General features: G+C 39.2%; 1 protein-coding gene across 1 annotated transcript; it reads left to right on the top strand.

Annotated features, from left to right (window-relative positions):
- Positions 1-920: 920 nt before the first annotated feature.
- On the top strand, positions 921-11,400 carry LOC310856682 (gamma-aminobutyric acid type B receptor subunit 2-like). The gene is made up of 19 exons (XM_083762153.1): positions 921-1,146; positions 1,375-1,512; positions 1,900-2,070; positions 2,211-2,312; positions 3,677-3,742; positions 4,006-4,197; positions 4,483-4,725; positions 4,881-4,941; positions 5,058-5,138; positions 5,753-5,903; positions 6,512-6,692; positions 6,780-7,019; positions 7,341-7,463; positions 8,640-8,747; positions 8,849-9,076; positions 9,517-9,696; positions 9,917-10,019; positions 10,696-10,804; positions 11,166-11,400. The coding sequence occupies exons 1-19, from the start codon at positions 961-963 to the stop codon at positions 11,281-11,283; spliced, it is 2,781 nt and encodes a 926-aa protein (XP_083618279.1). The 5' UTR covers positions 921-960; the 3' UTR covers positions 11,284-11,400.
- Positions 11,401-19,022: the final 7,622 nt, after the last annotated feature.

The raw sequence follows: 19,022 nt of genomic DNA, 5'->3' as shown, positions 1-19,022 counted from the left end.
ATGTCCAGTGGGTGTACATCAAGCTGCCTCACGCTACAGAAAGAGAAGATGGGATCCTGACCTATGGGCCTCATGGCTCAACAAGGCTTACTTCTAAAGTAGCCTCGGTCCCAGGCTTAGTAAACAAAGACATATTTGGGAATACACATTTAAGGTACAGGTGAGGTTTTCCCATGTGTCAGGTGTAAGAGCAGGAAAAGTGTTCTTTTCCATAATGGCAGATCCAAACGTACTTAAAAATAAATAAAACATAAATAAGATCATAGATTGAGGTAAAACTGGTGGCCTTAAAACTTAAATCTTAAGAGAGAGAAGCACAAGCTGCACAACAGAACAGACCTGACTGTACATTTTATTTTGAGTCAGAGTAAACCAAAGCAGGGAGAACATCGTTTATTTGTTTTAAATACTGTTTCATGAGACAGGAAATAAGAGATCTTGCCCACTATCTTCACTTTTCTTTATTCTGAGTGTCCCTATTTCATGGCTGAAATTATAATCTGTGTTTATCTGTGGAAGGAGAACAGGCCGGCCTTTACAGTAATTCAACTTTTCTTTGAGTGGTAAATATGAACCGTATTTGGTCTCTTTTCATGTTATGGATGAAAACAGAATTATAAATAGTATACAGAAAGGGATCTATGACATCAAACCAAAGAAAAAGGTCCCAACAGTAGAGTTTAGAGTCTAAGACAAGGATCCTAGTGGCAGATGTCAGTGATCTGTAGTGATCTTGATCCTTTTATCCCCACGCATGGCCTCTTCAATAGCCTGCAGTGAACACAGTTGGCTGGTTATTCCGTAACAAAGGATTAGGGATTATTTGCAGGGGCCGTGTGTTGGTTTGTACAGAAAAAGTAAGTTAAAAGGATAGAGGGAAGTCGGTCCAGAACTCCAGAAGAAGAGTAGAAAATGGCTAGCTGGACAGAGGTGGGAAGATTCCTGATATCTGCATGGTTTATGGTATTTCCCTGCTGCACTCAGATCTATCACCCACTACCAGTCTTGTGGCTCATGCCACCTCCAGGGCAGGAGAACCTAACTGCAGCAGTGGCACCAGCCATCAAACTGGCCCTGCAAGACCTGAGGAGACAACCTCCTCCACTGGGAAGCTATGAGATCCACTTTCAGCTACTAGATTCACAGGTCTGTTGTTTTTGTGTATGTAAATACTTGTCTGCGTTTCTGTGCATTAGACATATTGTACACTGTCAGATGCACTGACACTCCACAATTATTTTTACCAGTAGGCCTATATGTCATTTGCAGATATTGAATTATGTTGAGCACAATAACATACAGTAGTTTAAACTGTGTGATTTTAGTTTCCCTGCGTTTATATATGTATGCCTTATTTTTGATTTTCTATTTTAGTGTGATAGTGCCAAAGGACTAAAAGCATTGTTTGATGCTGTGTGGACAGGGCCAAAATACCTCATGATCTTTGGAGGTGTGTGTTCTTCAGTGATGACTCTCATGGCTCGCTCCCTTCAAGCATTGAACCTCTTGCAGGTATCTAAAACTGGGTGAAACTTTAAGATTGGAGATTGGGGTCTAATCCAAGGCTGTCTGCTGTGATAAATCTTGCACCCTCTCAGTACACATTAAAACAATTGACTTAATGATTTGCTTGCATAGTGTAAATACTTGAAGTAAAAGCTGTAGGTAAGTACTTCTAAGGCAATTCTATGCAGTTTCATGTTATAATTATATGCAGCACCTCCATACAAGTTTTGTAGTTACTAGTCTGATACTGTTTCATTTCTAACTATTTCACATGCACTGTGTATTGAGTTTGAAAACAATTTCAAGGTATATTGTTATGGTGCAAAACATTAGTATCGTTTAATGTTTCTGAGCCAATATTCTGCTCTCTGCTTCCAACTATTAATATTCCAGGTGTCTTTTGCTGCCACATCCCCTGCCTTGACTGACAGAGGGAAGTATCCTAATTTCTTCAGTACCATTCCATCAGAAAGAACAGTGAATCAAGCTGTAGTGAAGCTCCTGCAGAGCTACAGATGGAGCAGAGTGGGAATTCTCACCCAGAGAGGGCAGCGGTTCTCAGAGGTGCTTTCACTATAGAATTTCTACCCTTGATTTGCATGTTTTGTATGCCTTTATAGCCCTTACATATATGTTATACACAAACATTCTAGGGACAAGGGCATTTTATGTTAAATGTTTTTTTTTCTCTCTTTTATATGCAGATGAAGACTGATCTTATTAAACAGTTAATGAAGGCTAATATTCAGATTGTTGCAACAGAAAGTTACTCTAACAACCCATGCACGAGCCTCAAGAAACTGAAGGTAACTGCACGGCAAATTCCATTAAATGTCCATTAAATACTGAGTAAAAATGTATCTGAAAGGTAATTTGGTGCGGTCAAAACTCAGGCTGCATTGTATTTATAAAAAGGTAGGCTATATCTCTCTGCTGGTACCTTACCAGCTTGGTATAACTAACCAAGGTTGTGGCCTCCTGGTGGTGCTATAATAGGCCAATGTGAAAGGGTGCCATTTCTTCTTGCCTTGGATGGCAATTAGATGATTTGAGGCATTTTGTTCCAAAAATGTGTTTTGCAAAAAACACCTGTTGGTGGCACTATAACAGGCCAATATGAAAATAGTGGCATATATTCCTCAGCCTAGTAGGAAAGTCTGTGAAAGATTTCACGTAAATTGCACGCTGCGTTCATGATTTGAGGCATTTTGTTCCAAAAATGTGTTGCAAAAATCCACCTGTTGGTGGCACTATAACAGGCCAATTTGAAAAGGGTGGGATATAAGTAGGTAAGTACAAATCATAAAAAAAAAAAAAAGGGTGGGATATACAGTATTCCTCAGCCTAGTAAAGTCAGTGAAAGATTTCACGTAAATTGCACGCTGCGTTCATGATTTGAGGTTTTTTGTTCAAAACGTGCCAATCCTGCCAACTATGAAAGGCAATGTTAGCCAATTAGGATGGAATATAAAATATCGGACAGATCCGTCTTGAACACATGACTATAGAGATAGTGTGTAAAGATTTGCCGGATTTTTTAACAGCATCTGGAGGAGTAAAAGAAAATGTTTTTCCAAAGTCGGCCTCCTGGTGGCGCTATAACAGGCAGTTCTGGAAAATGTGGGGGGTTAACGGTGACGGAGATTAGCTGGTAACAGACGGACGGATGGACACAGACAGACGGACACATGGACGGCGTGCAAAACATACTCTCTCCCCATGCCTTCGGCCTGGTGGAGACAATTAAGTGGTGAAAATAGCTATTTTCACTAGTTTGGGTCCTGGGCAAAATTCTAATAATCTCCTTGCCTCAACCTGAAAAGTTTGGGAACCACTGATAGAGAAACATACTTTCATTCAGAAAGGTATGAAAAGATACCAGTACTGAATTGCGAAAAATAGCGTCTCAAAATAATACCTATATGCATCCTTACAATCTATTATGCCATGGAATTTCAATAACTATCCTGAATGCACATACCTTTGTGCTGTAAAAGTCCAAACTAATTGCAATGGACTCACTGAGTCCGTTATGAAAATATATTTTGTTTTAATTGGGGTTATTAGGTCAGGATTTTATGTGAGCATATAACGTGCATTTCATGTACATTCTTTATACAATTAATATGTAATATAATTAATGGAATAGTGACTTGTCCCACTTTAACAGGACAGTGACACACGGATAATCATTGGACAGTTTGCAGAAATTTCTGCTTCAAATGTCTTCTGCTGTGTGAGTATTGAAAATTATTTAAAATGTGAAGATGTGTTTTACAATATCAAGGAACCTGTGTGTGTGTGTGTGTGGGGTGGGGTGTGTGTGTGGGTAGGGGGGGGGTTGGCGTGCACACCAGGCCAAGATAAAATAAAAGAAACGATAGAACATCAATGCATATAGCATCCATTGTTAACATTGTTATGGAGCATATAAGTGACGTGACATTCCACAGTGGGATATTCCATTTAAACCTTTTGTGATATCTGTTCTGTTTACAGGCCTACAGACTGAACCTGTTTGGAGGGAGCTACCAGTGGATTCTAACCAGTGGCTCTGGGCATGCAGGGTCGAGGCTGGACATGCAGGCTTCTAGATGTACTCCACACAGTCTGCTGACTGCCAGGGAGGCTTCCATCACCCTGGATGTCACCTACCTAAGTGACAGAAACATAAGAGGCATCTCTGGAAGGGTGAGAAGAACCTTTAGCCTCCACCTTCCTTAACTTTTTTTTAAACCTTCTAGTCCAGATTTAGTAATGTGGACATGAGTTGACGTTGTACTAGGACCGCTTTTCATCTGCAGCCAAATCTCTTCAACAAATATAGCCGATCTACAAGCTCACGACGTGTCACGTAATGTTGCAACGTGTTGTGAGCTTGTAGATCTGCTGTTTCTGGCTTTAATATTCCCCCCAAAATATGGATAGTGGGATTCAAGTGTTTAAAAGTCTTCTTCTTCTTCTTCTTCTTCTTAGACCCCCAAGGAATATAAAGATGCGTATTTCACAGAAGTGAGGCAGGAAGGGGTCAAAGCCAGCTACCTCCATGGCTTTGCCTACGATGGAGTGTGGGTCATAGCCAAAGCTTTAAGCCACGTCATGGAGGCAGTGAAACACAGAGAGAAATACAGTGTTCAGCGCAACCTCACCATCACAGAGAAGGAGATGGGACGAATGCTGCTGGATTCTATGAAGCAGATGCAGTTTGAAGGAGTAACAGTAAGGCCTCATTTGTACTTCAGTCACTGACACATTTTCAAGCAATAAATCTGTTATTTTCAGTGATTGACAAATTATGAGTTACTGTAGATGTCATAACAGTAGGTACTTATACTTGAGCAACTCCCTGACAAAAAAAGCTGTTATCTTTCTAGGGTCCAGTTTTATTCAGAAATGGGGAGCGTGTGGCATTGATTGAACTGAGACAGTTTCAAGGTATGTTCTGATACCGTTAAAACGTGACAATACCTTGGCATTCCCATACAACATGTCATGTACAGTATACTACTTGCTAATTTTATTTTTATATCTCAAATGTGGTGTTTCCACAGAGACAAGACGGGTGGTAGTGGGACAATATAATACCCATACAAAACAACTTCAAATGATTCAACACACAATGAAGTTTAAAGGTATCAGATCTCCCATGGTATCAGACCTCTGTGTGTGTGCGTGCGTGAGTGTGCGTGTGTGTGTGTATGTATGTATATGATATTGTATGTATGCAATATGCCTACTGTATAGTATTTATATGCCTATACAGTACATACATAACACACATCTAGTGTGCAGATTACCGTTTAAATGGTCATTACACTTTAAAATATGCTAATGTATACTCAAGCTTTTGTGTGCGCACACAGACTTTTTAAGTAGCTTGATTCAATATTTTTGATATTTGATATTTATTTATCAGATAACCCTCTATATAAACTCATTGAACTTAAAAAGAAGTAAAAAGAAGGAAAAAATAATAATAATATATATATATATTAATAATTTAAAAAGCCAGCCTCACACATTAGGACAAATATCAGTCACCAGAACCAGGGGTGTGTGTTTTAAATCAGTCTAACATGGTTGAAATTGACATTGAAGTTGAATGGTCTAATCAATATCAAATATCGAAATATTGAATCAAGCAACTTCAAAACTGTCTAAGGTACACACAATAGCCAGAGTAGACCCCAGAAGTGTTTTAAAGCAAAATGCCACTTAAATCCTGTTATTTTGTCCTGTACTGTAGCTGGCAGGCCAGCCAAAGACCAGACACTTGTACTGCGGAGTAGAAGGCACATCGGTCCTGCTCTGTACATAACCTTGTCATCAGTCACCGCTTTGGCCATCTTCATCATTCTCGTTGTCATCTGCTTCATTGTGAAAAACAGAAAACCCTGGTACATTACTTGGCAAACATATAGTTTTACTCCCACATTTGTGTCCAGTGTCACCTACTACTGTATATCTAAAACCTGTGGATTGAAACTGGGCAGAATCCTTGGTATTTTCTATTGATTTGAGTTATGCCCTGACACAATAACGGCTTTATAACCTTTATCCATGCTCGTCTGGAGTGTGCTTGGAGGTAAAATAATCACTTTAAAAGTTGATGCTTCATTCTTGAGAAATCTTAAAAGTGAATATCTATTGAACATCTATTCCTTTTGTTTTTTGGGAAGGATATTTGGGAATGTGTTACTGCCAGTATTAACTAAGCCCTTTAATTTGGTAGTGATGAGCAATGTTTGGATGTGTTACAATGTAGTATATCGGATCAGGGTATTAATTTACAAAGAAAACATAAGAAGTTGAAATATGGAGATACAAGGTTTCTGCCCGACAGCAACGATATCAACATGTGGCCTACTATATAAAGTATAAATATTAAAGCAACATATTTCATGTTTAACAACAGCTTTGTCTTCTTAAATTAAGCTCTCATGAATGTTTTAGATGCGGTTTATATCCCTTGGATGAGAGACTATTGTGTTCTCTCCTCCTGCAGGCAGCAGATAGGGTCCAGTCTACCCCAGGACAGTGTCCTCCTCCTGGCCATGCTGTTGTCTTCCTGCTCAGTCTTCATCCATGGTCTAGAATATGGAGCGTTGGAGTCTGACTCTTCTGTGGCTGACACTCTCTGCTCTGTCTGTTCTCTCCTGGTTCTTTGTGTTGGTTTAGAAGTACTGTAGTGTCACAGTTTATACTTTCAGGAGGAGATGTGTGCACTGGGTTAAAGCACCTAAACATCTTTTATTGAAAATGCAATGTTCTAGGTCTTCATCTCTCTAAGGGAACTGTTCTATTCAACCAATGCCTTCTGTACCCTTTGCAGAAAATATGCACATTTCGTTCACATTTTTAAAAGATTTGATCTGAACAGATGTTTTGTCATTGACTTCCCACAGGTTCACCTGTGGCTTCTCTCACTAGGTCACACCGTGGGCTTTGGGACGTTGTGTCTCAAGATCTGGAGGATGCTGTCAATCTGTGTTAACAATGGAACAGAGGGAAAGGTACAGTATAGCCACCTATGACTATTCCTCTTTTAGCTGTCAATTTGTTTTGGTTCTTGAATTATATGTCAATTTAAGCAATTATCAGATATCTAAACAAGTAAACAATCTAATCTAAACAAAGCCCCATAATTAGGTTCTCTTGCTACAATTAACAGTAAGCTTTGTGCACTCTAGGCTATTATGATTCTAAATACACATCCATTTGTTTAATAATGCACAATGTTTGCATAGTGAAGCATAGTGTCAAAACAAACAACAACAACAATAAAATAATCTTAGCTACACAACAATTTTCAACAACTTCTGTCACCCTCTCAGAAGAGCTGGACGCAGCAGCCAGACTGGCTAATGGCTGGGATGTTGTTGCTGGATGTGTTTGTTTTAACTTCCTGGCAGATCATGGACCCTGTCACAAGGGTGGTGTCAGAGCACAGCTTGGAGGTACTGTAACAATAAACAGTAATTGTCACTGTTTCATTACTTTTCAGGATATGGAAACCTATGTTCCAATGAATCCAATGTGGTTATTATTTAGTACCAAGTTCTGTCTAATACTTTTTATTGGTTCAATATATAAAACCTAGGGTAGAAGGTCCTGGGTTCGATTACCGCTGTGTGCGCTGGGGGCATGTTCTCTCCTCTGTGTCATCAGTGCGTTTGCATGTTCTCCCCCGTGTCCCTTCACATAAAACATGCAGTAATCCTGGTCTCTAAACTGCGTCCCCCTGGTCAGCCGGGGCGAATGATGGAGGGGAAAGGAACTGGTTGGAATAACGTGTTCCTTCCACGCATGAGATCTGTCCGTTGCTCCCCCCAGGTTGGCAGAGGGAGCCTAGCGCCTAGGATTACATTCGATAATTGACACTGGGTGAAAAATGGGTTGCAAACTTGTAGGATAAAAAAAAAGAAGCAAAATAGTTTCCAAAATAGCAATAGCCGATCTAGATTGACTATTTTTGCTGCTTCTGTGTGACACTCTTGTACGACAAAGTAGGGCTTTCATTTATGGGGGAAAAACAACATGAAAAGTACAAGGTTTTTGCCCGGCAAATTAACATACAGGAACATGGAACTAAAGCAAATCACATATAACATAGTAATAGATCAAGCATTACACAATGTGGTAAATCCAGGATCACTTCTTTAAATCTGTAAATAGAACACAATGCGGTACCATGAGGGGAAATAAGTTGATATCATATATCACCTACAGTAGTTAGTACCAACCACAGACTAACATTTAGGCACAAACAAACAGTAGGCCTACATGACATACAACATGCATTTTTGTCAAAGGAAATTGTTCTCCAGTCTTCATATTTTAGAAATATTGTATATATTCTTTCTTTCTTTCTTTCTTTCTTTCTTTCTTTGTATTTGTTTCAAACACCATACAAAAAAACCATTTTGGTTTCCATATACAAAAGTTGTACTTTTTAAACAGAAGTTGTTAAAGCAAATGACAGCAACGGTATTCTCTGAATTTTATGTGTGTGTGTGTGTGTGTGTGTGTGTGTGTGTGTGTGTGTGTGTGTGTGTGAGTGTGAGTGTGAGTGTGAGTGTGAGTGTGAGTGTGAGTGTGTGTGTGTAAATATATTATGATCTTTTATTTTTCAGACTGCTCCAAATGGCGAAGACATCATCAGGCCTTTCTCAGAGCAATGTGGTAGCATCAAGACAGACCTGTTTATCACTGTAATGTATGGCTACAAAGGACCTCTTTTGGTGAGGACTCTGAGGAGTGGTTATTGTGTATTCTAACCCCTTAAAATGCACAACCATCTTAACATATTACAAGCTACATCATCTTATTTTTTTCTCTCCAGGGTCTTGGATGTTTTCTTGCTTGGAAAATCAGTGACTCAGAGGTATCACACCCTCCTGACAATAACAAACACCTGGCACTGAGTGTGTGTGCTGTGGTGATCGCCAGTATACTTGGAGTGCTGGGATCTTCGCTGACCCTGCAACAGCCTAATATTCAGTTTTGTCTGACCACCCTTGATATTCTCTTCTGCAACACAACAATTCTGGCCTTGGTGTTTAGGCCAAAGGTTAGTGTGCTGTTTTGGGTTACAAACAAGGATACAAGGAGTGTACAAAGAGTGTACAAATATACATGCTTGAGTTAAGGTGCAAGGATTCAAGTTTATTTAGTGTCCCCAAAGGGCAAATTGGGTTGCAGCATAGACTCAACTCAACTTTATTTATATAGCACATTTTACATGACCAGGTCAACCAAAGTGCTGTACAGGTTCAAAAAAATACAATATAAACAGGCATTTAGAACATGAAAACAAACATGCATTTAGAAGAAATGAAAGCAAACATATACAATATACGCAGACAATACAAAGGAGCAAACAAAGCAGACTATTGCACTAGTGAAGGGAACAGGGCTACCTCAACTGACATTAAAAGCCAGGGAGGGAACCAATGCTTTGGGAACTTCAGCATGTTTGTTTGTTTGTTTGTTTTTATGGTGTTTCTTTAGGTTGTGTACATCAGTGCAAATGGCAGTGAGGTGGCACATACTTCAGACTCAGAGAGTGGTCCTAACCAGGAGACCTGTGAGGATGTTGATGGATCTCAGGAGGACAATGTCAACACAAGCAGCAGGGGAGCAGAATGCTTTCACAGTGAGAACCATCAGCTGAGGCGAAGGATAACACAGGTCATTTCATTTTCATGTGTGTGTGTGTGTGTGTGTGTGTGTGTGTGTGTGTGTGTGTGTGTGTGTGTGTGTGTGTGTGTGTGTGTGTGTGTGTGTGTGTGTGTGTGTGTGTGTGTGTGTGTGTGTGCGTGCGTGCGTGCGTGCGTGCGTGCGTGCGTGCGTGCGTGCGTGCGTATATGTAATGCATATTTTGGAAGTAATGTTTGTTTGTTCCATGTAGCTTGATATGGAGTTGGAGACTATTAGTATGCAACTTCATGAAATGCCAATGTCAAGTCCCTCTGGTGCAAGGCAATATCACACAAGCCCAGAAATTAACAATGGTAAGGATAACCTGAGACAGTGTGATAAATCTAATAGTATAGCTCACATTTTCTAATATTTTTACCCAAAGTGGGAATAAAACCTTCAACACTTGCAACACGTGCATTGAAATACACAGGGACATGATCTTAATGTGATGGCAGGTATAATTTTGTGTATCTCATTCATAGTGGTCAATGTTTAATGACGGGAGACGGGACACAGCTAGTATCTTACACAACACTGCCAACTAATGTACAGTACATCGTCCAGCTTCAGTGTGACTACCAAACCTGAGCTAAAAAAATATAATAATCTTTATAAATTAACTACACAAACAAATTGTTTGCCCTGTATCATTTATTTTTCTTCTAATTTATGATTAAAATAACACTTTCTCCATAACTCAGTCCTCGCTCAGTCTACTACACTTACTGTAGTCTGAGGCAGGCATTTTTGTTTAATATAGACACAGCCCACATTTGAGATACAGAGCTTGTAGATATGAATGGTCCCATCCCATCTTATAGTGAGCATTACTGAGGAGTGAGGGCCGATATACAGTATGGAGATAATGTTAAAAGCATAACATTTACATCTGAGCTTGTACAGCATAGATATTAAGAATGTATTTATTTTGACACCAATAGGACTTTGTTTGACTAAATTAAGTTTACTTTGTGTTTTCCCAAGCAGAAGATAACAGATCTTTAGTCAGCAGACCGTTAAAGCTGACCCATCAAGTCCAGATTTGTTCTGAGGACAAGGGATCTGCAATGAAGGAGGACATTAACTCACCTGAGCAGTAAGACTAGAGCTCATGCACACTAATGCACTGTAATAAGTTATATTATTTATTGCAACATCAGTTTCATATGATGATCAAGACCAAACTGGGTGACCAAATAGCTGAGTGGTTGGGGACGGGGTACCTAAAATAGGCTGTACTATTATGCCCAAAAGGCTCAACAGCCCAAAAAAAAACTTAACAAATAAAAAAGGCAAAACCAAACAGTTTGCAGATACATCAATTAATATAGAAAAGCATGATTTTGATCATTATTGCATTTTACAAGTATGCATATTCTTACTGATGTGCATTTATTTTTATTTAATTTTGCTGTTGTGGTATATATATTTAAATCTTTTTTCTTTTTCTTTTGCAGTTTACGTCGAAGGCTGTCTATACAGCTGCCCATTCTGCACCATGCCTACCTCCCAGTTATCGGTGGAGCAACCAGCTGTTCCAGTCTGTGTGATGGGCCAGACACCAATATCTCATGACATTGACAGACTGCCCTTGGGACTCAACCGCATCTTCCATAACTGCTGATTCACCTCAAACCCTACTTATTAGTTGACCAGTCCCCCCAGGGCCTCCTTTTGTGGCTCTTCTCTACACCAGTGTTTCTCTACCTTTTTTGGGCCAGTACAACCAAATAAAATGTTTTTGTGTTCATTATATAACTTAGAAAACGTCTTATAGATTTCTAAATATCAGATTTACATTAAACTGTACTTGTGGCTGCATGCCAAAGTATCCTTGACATTTATAATGGGGCTCAATGGCAGCTCTATATATAGGCACGTCAAAAGTCACTTTCACCTAGAAACTCCATTCACACTTTTTATTATTCAGCTTACTCTGGAGACACATGCTGGAACTTTTTACTTTGAAATGTTTTGTAGTTTCTGAGTTATTTAACTTAAACGCCCAATGCATTCTCTATGGCAATAGCACAAACTTTGGCATGCTACTAGTCCTACATACTTACACCTAGCAACCCCAAAAAATGTTTTTTATTTAGGTTAATCTTACGGTGGACATGTTTGCCTGAAAAGGAATATTTGAAATGTTTCATAGTTTTAGAAATATATTGCTTTCAAATTTGAGACATTTATAATGGGGGTCAATGGCAGCTCTATAGGCATGTCAAAAGTCACTTTCACCTAGAAACTCCATTCACACTTTTTATTATTCAGCTTACTGTGGAGACACATGTTGGAACTTTTTACTTTGAAATGTTTTGTAGTTTCTGAGTTATTTAACTTAAACGCCCAATGCATTCTCTATGGCAATAGCACAAACTTTGGCATGCTACTAGTCCTACATACACCTAGCAACCCCATTCTAGCCTATTTAGGTTCATCTTACGGTGGACATGTTTGCCTGAAAAGGAATATTTGAAATGTTTCATAGTTTTAGAAATATAGTGCTTTCAAATTTGAGACATTTATAATGGGAGTCAATGGCTGCTCTATAGGCACGTCAAAAGTCACTTTCACCTAGAAACTCCATTCACACTTTTTATTATTCAGCTTACTGTGGAGACACATGCTGGAACGTTTTACTTTGAAATGTTTTGTAGTTTCTGAGTTATTTAACTTAAACGCCCAATGCATTCTCTATGGCAATAGCACAAACTTTGGCATGCTACTAGTCCTACATACTTACACCTACCAACCCCATTCTAGCCTACTTACAGTAGGTTCATCTTACGGCGGACATGTTTGCCTGAAAAGGAATCTTTGAAAGGTGTCATAGTTTTAGAAATATAGTGCTTTCAAATTTGAGACTTTTAACATGGGGCTCAAAGGCAGATTTTGGCACGTCAAAAAATCACTTTCACCTAGAAACTCCATTCACACTTTTTGAGTGGTGCAACCACTCCTACAACCAGCTTGCAATGTCCTCGTACGTGTTTGTGTGTCTGTGTGTCTGTGTGTCTGTCTCGTACTTGTTTGTGTGTCTGTGTGAGCATGAGTATGTGACTTAAAAATAGCAGTAGGGGGCGCCAGAAACAGTGAGAGGGGTAGTGACTCTAATGAGAGGGAGTGAGAGAGGTAGTGACTCTAATGAGAGAGAGAGATAGAGAGAGAGAGGGGGGGGGGGGGGGGGGGGGAATTGCACCACTCAGTTCACACGTGTGTGATTTTATTATTCAGCTTACTGTGGAGACACATGCTGGAACGTTTTACTTTGAAATGTTTTGTAGTTTCTACTTTTTGTAGTTACTTAGGTTCATCTTACCTGAAAAGGAATCTTTGAAAGGTGTCATAGTTTTAGAAATATAGTGCTTTCAAATTTGAGACTTTTAACATGGGGCTCAATGGCAGATTTTCTAAATATATATTCAAAAATGATGAAAAACGGCGTGCTATAGTATGCCGTACGATATGGGCTATAGCCAATGGTCCAAAATGATGAAAAACGAAGATAATTTTTTTTCTCCAAAAATTCAAAAAACGATGGGCTATAACCCATCGTTTTTTTCATTTTTTCCAAATCCTCAAAAATGATGAAAAACGGCGTGCTATAGTATGCCGTACGATATGGGCTAAAGCCCATGGTCCAAAATGATGAAAAACGAGGATATATTTTTTTTTTTCAAAAATTAAAAAAACGATGGGCTATAACCCATCGTTTTTTTCATTTTTTTCAAATCCTCAAAAATGATGAAAAACGGCCTGCTATAGTATGCCATACGATATGGGCTATAGCCCATGGTCAAAAATGACGAAAAACGAGGATTTCTTTTTTTAAACAATTCAAAAAACATCGTTTTTTCCAAATCCTCAAAAATGATGAAAAACGGTGTGCTATAGTATGCCGTACGATATGGGCTATAGCCCATGGTCCAAAATGATGAAAAACGAGGATTAAAAAAAAATCAAAAATTAAAAAAACGATGGGCTATAACCCATCGTTTTTTTCATTTTTCCCAAATCCTCAAAAATGATGAAAAACGGCGTGCTATAGTATGCCGTACGATATGGGCTATAGCCCATGGTCCAAAATTATGAAAAACGAGGATATAAAAAAAAGAAAAAGAAATAAAAAAACGATGGGCGTACGATGCCGTACGATATGGGCTATAGCCCAGCTAACATGTCCACCTGGGCGCAATTTGGTTTTGACATGGGCTATGGGCTTGGGTTCCAAGTGGGCCTTGCACCCAGTATTCACAAAGGGCGCACCCGTGTTAGCCCATATGGGCTTATATGGGTTTCTAACTGGGTCTTAGGTGGTATCCAAATGGGCCATTTTATTTCAGAACCATGTGTGCCACCTGTGTTTGCCTATATGGGTTTGAACTGGGATCTGATTGGGCCTTAAGTGGGTACCAGCTGGGCAAATTATCAGGCCACACTTGTGTCCACCCTCATTGTCTTCCGTCCTGTTTCTGTTGTCACCTGCTGTCGATTGTTCATTCCTACGGATAGGATGCAGTGCGCCACATTGGCGGTGTTTCCAGTTTTCTGTAGTAGTTTCTTCAAGTGGTCAAACTTTATGACTGGATAGCACTTGATCTGTAGAGTCCTACATTACTATCTCCTACGATCAAGGGTTAGGGTTAGGGAACTGTAGCATGCCGTTTTTCATCATTTTTGAGGACGAAAATCACTCCGACACCATGGACTATAGCCCATGGTCTGGAAGTGATTTTGTCTTTTTTTCAAATCCTCGTTTTTCATCGTTTTTGACCATGGATTATAGCCAGGTTAGGGTTAGGGTTAGGTTCCACGGGCTAATAAAGTGTAAATTCGGGGGTCCTTGACAAGAAAAGGTTTGGGAACCACTGTTCTAGAGGGTCTATACTAGATGATAAGTTAGTGACTTTGACAGTGTACAAATGGAACCGGTTTTCAGCAGGTCAAATGAGGTACAGAAAACCGTATGACTCCCAGGCTGATCTCACTGGGGGAAAACTGTATGAGTTTATTTGTTTAAGAACTAACAATCAATTGAAAAATATATTCTGGATGTGACACTTACAAGCCGAATTAGCGCAGTTGGTAGAGCATTAGACTGAAGATCTAAAGGTTCCTGGTTCAATCCAGGCTTTCGGCAGTTGAAATGAGGTACAGAAAATCCCATGACTCTTAGGCTGATCTCACTGGGTGAAAAACTTTATGAGTTTTTTTGTTTAAGAAGTAACAAATAACAGTCAATGTAAAAATAAATACTGGATGTGTTACTTGCAAGCTCTAAGCTCCAAACTCTAACTCACAGGCAAAGGAAGACTGTTGTCGCAGATAGCAATAGGTAACTGAGTTAGGGTGCTGTTGTCATTGTCTGGAGATTGAAGGTTCAAACCCCACTCAACTATTTACTGTGAAGTTTTCCTTTCCACACTGACATCAAGTGACCTTGATGACCTGGAAATTCCAGCTGAACTGTGTGCCGCTCGTCAAAAATGACGAAAAACGTGGATTTCTTTTTTTCAAAAAATCAAAAAAACGACGGGCACCCATCGTTTTTTTCATTTTTTCATTTTTTCCAAATCCTCAAAAATGATGAAAAACGGCGTGCTATAGTATGCCGTACGATATGGGCTAAAGCCCATGGTCCAAAATGATGAAAAACGAGGATAATTTCTTTTTTCAAAAATAAAAAAAACGATGGGCTATAACCCATCGTTTTTTTTATTTTTTTCAAATCTTCAAAAATGATGAAAAACGGCGTGCTATAGTATGCCGTACGATATGGGCTATAGCCCATGGTCCAAAATGATGAAAAACGAGTATAACTTTTTTCCCCCCCAAAAAACGATGGGCTATAACCCATCGTTTTTTTCATTTTTTCAAATCCTCAAAAATGATGAAAAACGGCATGCTATAGTATAGACCGATTCCGTAGCGGGTCTCATGGTCGCAGCCTACGTATTTCCTGTAGGCGGACTCGACGTAGCTGCGGGGGTAAAACCCTCACCAGGCGCATCTCTTCCACTACAGTGAACGGCAGAGTGACTGATGTTAGTTTGCCTCAAACTTTACTCTTTTACCTGCTTTTTTACTAACACTAACATTACAAAGATGCCCAGAACATCGAGATGAACCTGTGTAGTTTATGGCTGCTCCAACAGTAGTGGCAACATAAAAAATAAATAAAAACGGAATGTCTAATTTCCATCGCGTTGGCGGGGACCAGAGCCATTGAGTAATGGTTGAGACGAAGCAGTGAAAGATACATAACGCCAGTCTTACCCAATACCAAATATTTCTGTTTTATTAACACAAGGCTGCTGTACTTTATACCTCATACTTTAAATGCTTAGTATGAGGTATAAAATACAGCAGCCTTGTGTTCATAAAACAGAAAGATTGGGTATTGGGTAAGACTGAAATTATGTATCTTTCAGAACCTTTCACTGCTTTGTCTCAACCATTACTCAATGGCTCTGGTCTCAGCCACCACGGTGGATATTTTGACATTCCGTATTTATTTATTTTGTATGTTGCCACTACTGTTGGAGCAGCCATAAACTACACAGGTTCATCTCGATGTTCTGAGCATCTTTGTAATGTTAGTGTTAGTAAAAAAGCAGGTAAAAGAGTAAAGTTTGAGGCAAACTAACATCAGTCACTCTGCCGTTCACTGTAGTGGAAGAGATGCGCCTGGTGAGGGTTTTACCCCCGCAGCTACGTCGAGTCCGCCTACAGGAAATACGTAGGCTGCGACCATGAGACCCGCTACGGAATCGGTCTATACCGTACGATATGGGCTATAGCCCATGGTCCAAAATGATGAAAAACGAGGATAAAAAAAAACAAAAAAAAACGATGGGCTATAACCCATCGTTTTTTTCATTCAAAGCTAAGTGGCCCAGCGGATAAATCACAAGTTATCTGTAGAGTACCTTGTAGAATTGTGCTAGTTCAAACCCAACACACTCAGTAGGAAGGTGCTGGTTTTTGACGTGCCAATCATTCTGATTGACAGATTCCTTGGCCAATCAGATCGGTCTGCCTTCAGCCAATCCTAGGGCTCCTTAAATTGTCTCCTCCAATCAAATGGTCGCAGACCCGGACCACTTCCTTGTTTATAACTGGATGAAATACTCTGACCTGTTTTAGATTTATAGTGATTCTTCAACTTCATTTTCTTCATTTTCACAGTTTTTGACGTTTTATTAATATAATTGATCATTCTAGATCACTGCTAGATCTGTAACAATCTTCTCTTATGGGTTTAGGGTTAGGGTTAGGGTTAGGGTTAGGTTCAGGTTCAGGTTCCACGGGTTAATAAAGTGTAAATGTGGGGGTCTTTGACAAGAAAAGGTTTGGGAACCATTGTTGTAGAGGGACTATAGAATAGATAGATGTTGATAGTATTAAGTTAGTTACTTTGACAGTGTACAAATGGAACCGGTTTTCAGCAGGTCAAATGAGGTACAGAAAACCTTATGACTCCCAGGCTGATCTCACTGGGGGAAAACTGTATGAGTTTATTTGTTTAAGAACTAACAATACATTGAAAAATATATTCTGGATGTGACACTTACAAGCCGAAATAGCGCAGTTGGTAGAGCATTAGACTGAATATCTAAAGGTCCCTGGTTCTATCCAGGCTTTTGGCAGTTGAAATGCTGTACAGAAAATCCTATGACTCTTAGGCTGATCTCACAGAAAACAAACAAAAAAGCAGTGTGAATTGTCTGGACCCAGTGGCTCAGTGTGTTAGAACGCTGTCACATGATCAGGAGATTGTGGGTTCAAACCTGACTCATATCTTTATTTTCAAGACCGATTTCAAAAGAAGAAAACAAACAAAAAAGCTCTGTAGTAGTATTCAGCAGTTAGCTCAGTCCGATGAAAGGCTGTCCTTGGGAGCCACAGGTCCAGGGTTCAAATCCCACATTAGTCATAACTGTGACACTTTGCTTTGCACACTGATTTCCAGAAGGACAACTTTAAAGAAGCCCAGAAATTCACCATAATTGTGTGCCTCAGTGGCCCAGCGGATAAGTCAAATGATATCCGTAGTATACCTAGTAGAAGTGTGCCGGTTCAAACCCGACTTAAGTCTTTACCTTCAAGACCGATTTCAGAAGAAGAAAACAAACAAAAAAGCTGTGTAGTAGTATCCAGCAGTTAACTCAGTCTGTTGAGAGGCTGTCCTTAGGAGCCACAGGTCCAGGGTTCAAATCCCACATTAGTCATAACTGTGACACTTTGCTTTGCACACTGATTTCCAGAAGGACAATTTTAAAGCAGCCCAGAAACGAGGATAAAAAAAATATCAAAAATTCAAAAAACGATGAGCTATAACCCATGGTTTTTTTCATTTTTTCATTTTTTTCAAATCCTCAAAAATGATGAAAAACGGCGTGCTACAGTATGCCGTACGATATGGGCTATAGCCCATGGTCAAAAATGATGAAAAACGAGGATATTTATTTTTTTAAAAATTAAAAAAACGATGGGCTATAACCCATCGTTTTTTTTCATTTTTTCAAATCCTCAAAAATGATGAAAAACGGCGTGCTATAGTATGCCGTACGATATGGGCTATACCCCATGGTCAAAAATTATGAAAAACGAGGATTTTTCTTTCTTCAAAAAAAAAAAAAAAAAACGATGGGCTATATATAACCCATCGTTTTTTAAATTTTAAAATTTTATTCAAATCCTCAAAAATGATGAAAAACGGCGTGCTACAGTATGCCGTACGATATGGGCTATAGCCCATGGTCCAAAATTATGAAAAACGATGATATTTTTTTTTATCAAAAAACGATGGGCTATAACCCATCGTTTTTTTCATTTTTTCATTTTTTTCATATCCTCAAAAATGATGAAAAACGGCGTGCTATAGTATGCCGTACGATATGGGCTATAGCCCATGGTCAAAAATTATGAAAAACGAGGATTTTTCTTTCTTCAAAAAAATAAAAAAAACGATGGGCTATAACCCATCGTTTTTTAAATTTTAACATTTTATTCAAATCCTCAAAAATGATGAAAAACGGCGTGCTATAGTATGCCGTACGATATGGGCTATAGCCCATGGTCCAAAATTATGAAAAACGATGATAATTTTTTTTATCAAAAAACGATGGGCTATAACCCATCGTTTTTTTCATTTTTTCATTTTTTTCAAATCCTCAAAAATGATGAAAAACGGCGTGCTATAGTATGCCGTACGATATGGGCTATAGCCCATGGTCCAAAATTATGAAAAACGAGGATAAAAAAAGAAAAAAAAAGAATCAAAAAACGATGGGCTATAACCCATTGTT

Source organism: Protomyctophum parallelum (assembly GCF_964188405.1).
Source record: "Protomyctophum parallelum genome assembly, chromosome: 3".
Lineage (NCBI taxonomy): Eukaryota > Metazoa > Chordata > Actinopteri > Myctophiformes > Myctophidae > Protomyctophum > Protomyctophum parallelum.
Note: the sequence above shows the minus strand (reverse complement) of the source record. Positions and strands in the feature narration are given on the sequence as shown.

What these genes read in the sequence shown, in the direction of transcription:
- LOC310856682 (XM_083762153.1), top strand. Translation starts at nt 961, where the DNA reads ATGGTATTTCCCTGCTGCACTCAGATCTATCACCCACTACCAGTCTTG. An exon ending in AAGCATTGAACCTCTTGCAG is followed by an intron (nt 1,513 to 1,899) that starts GTATCTAAAACT and finishes TTAATATTCCAG; the next exon opens with GTGTCTTTTGCTGCCACATC. An exon ending in ACAATGGAACAGAGGGAAAG is followed by an intron (nt 7,020 to 7,340) that starts GTACAGTATAGC and finishes TCACCCTCTCAG; the next exon opens with AAGAGCTGGACGCAGCAGCC.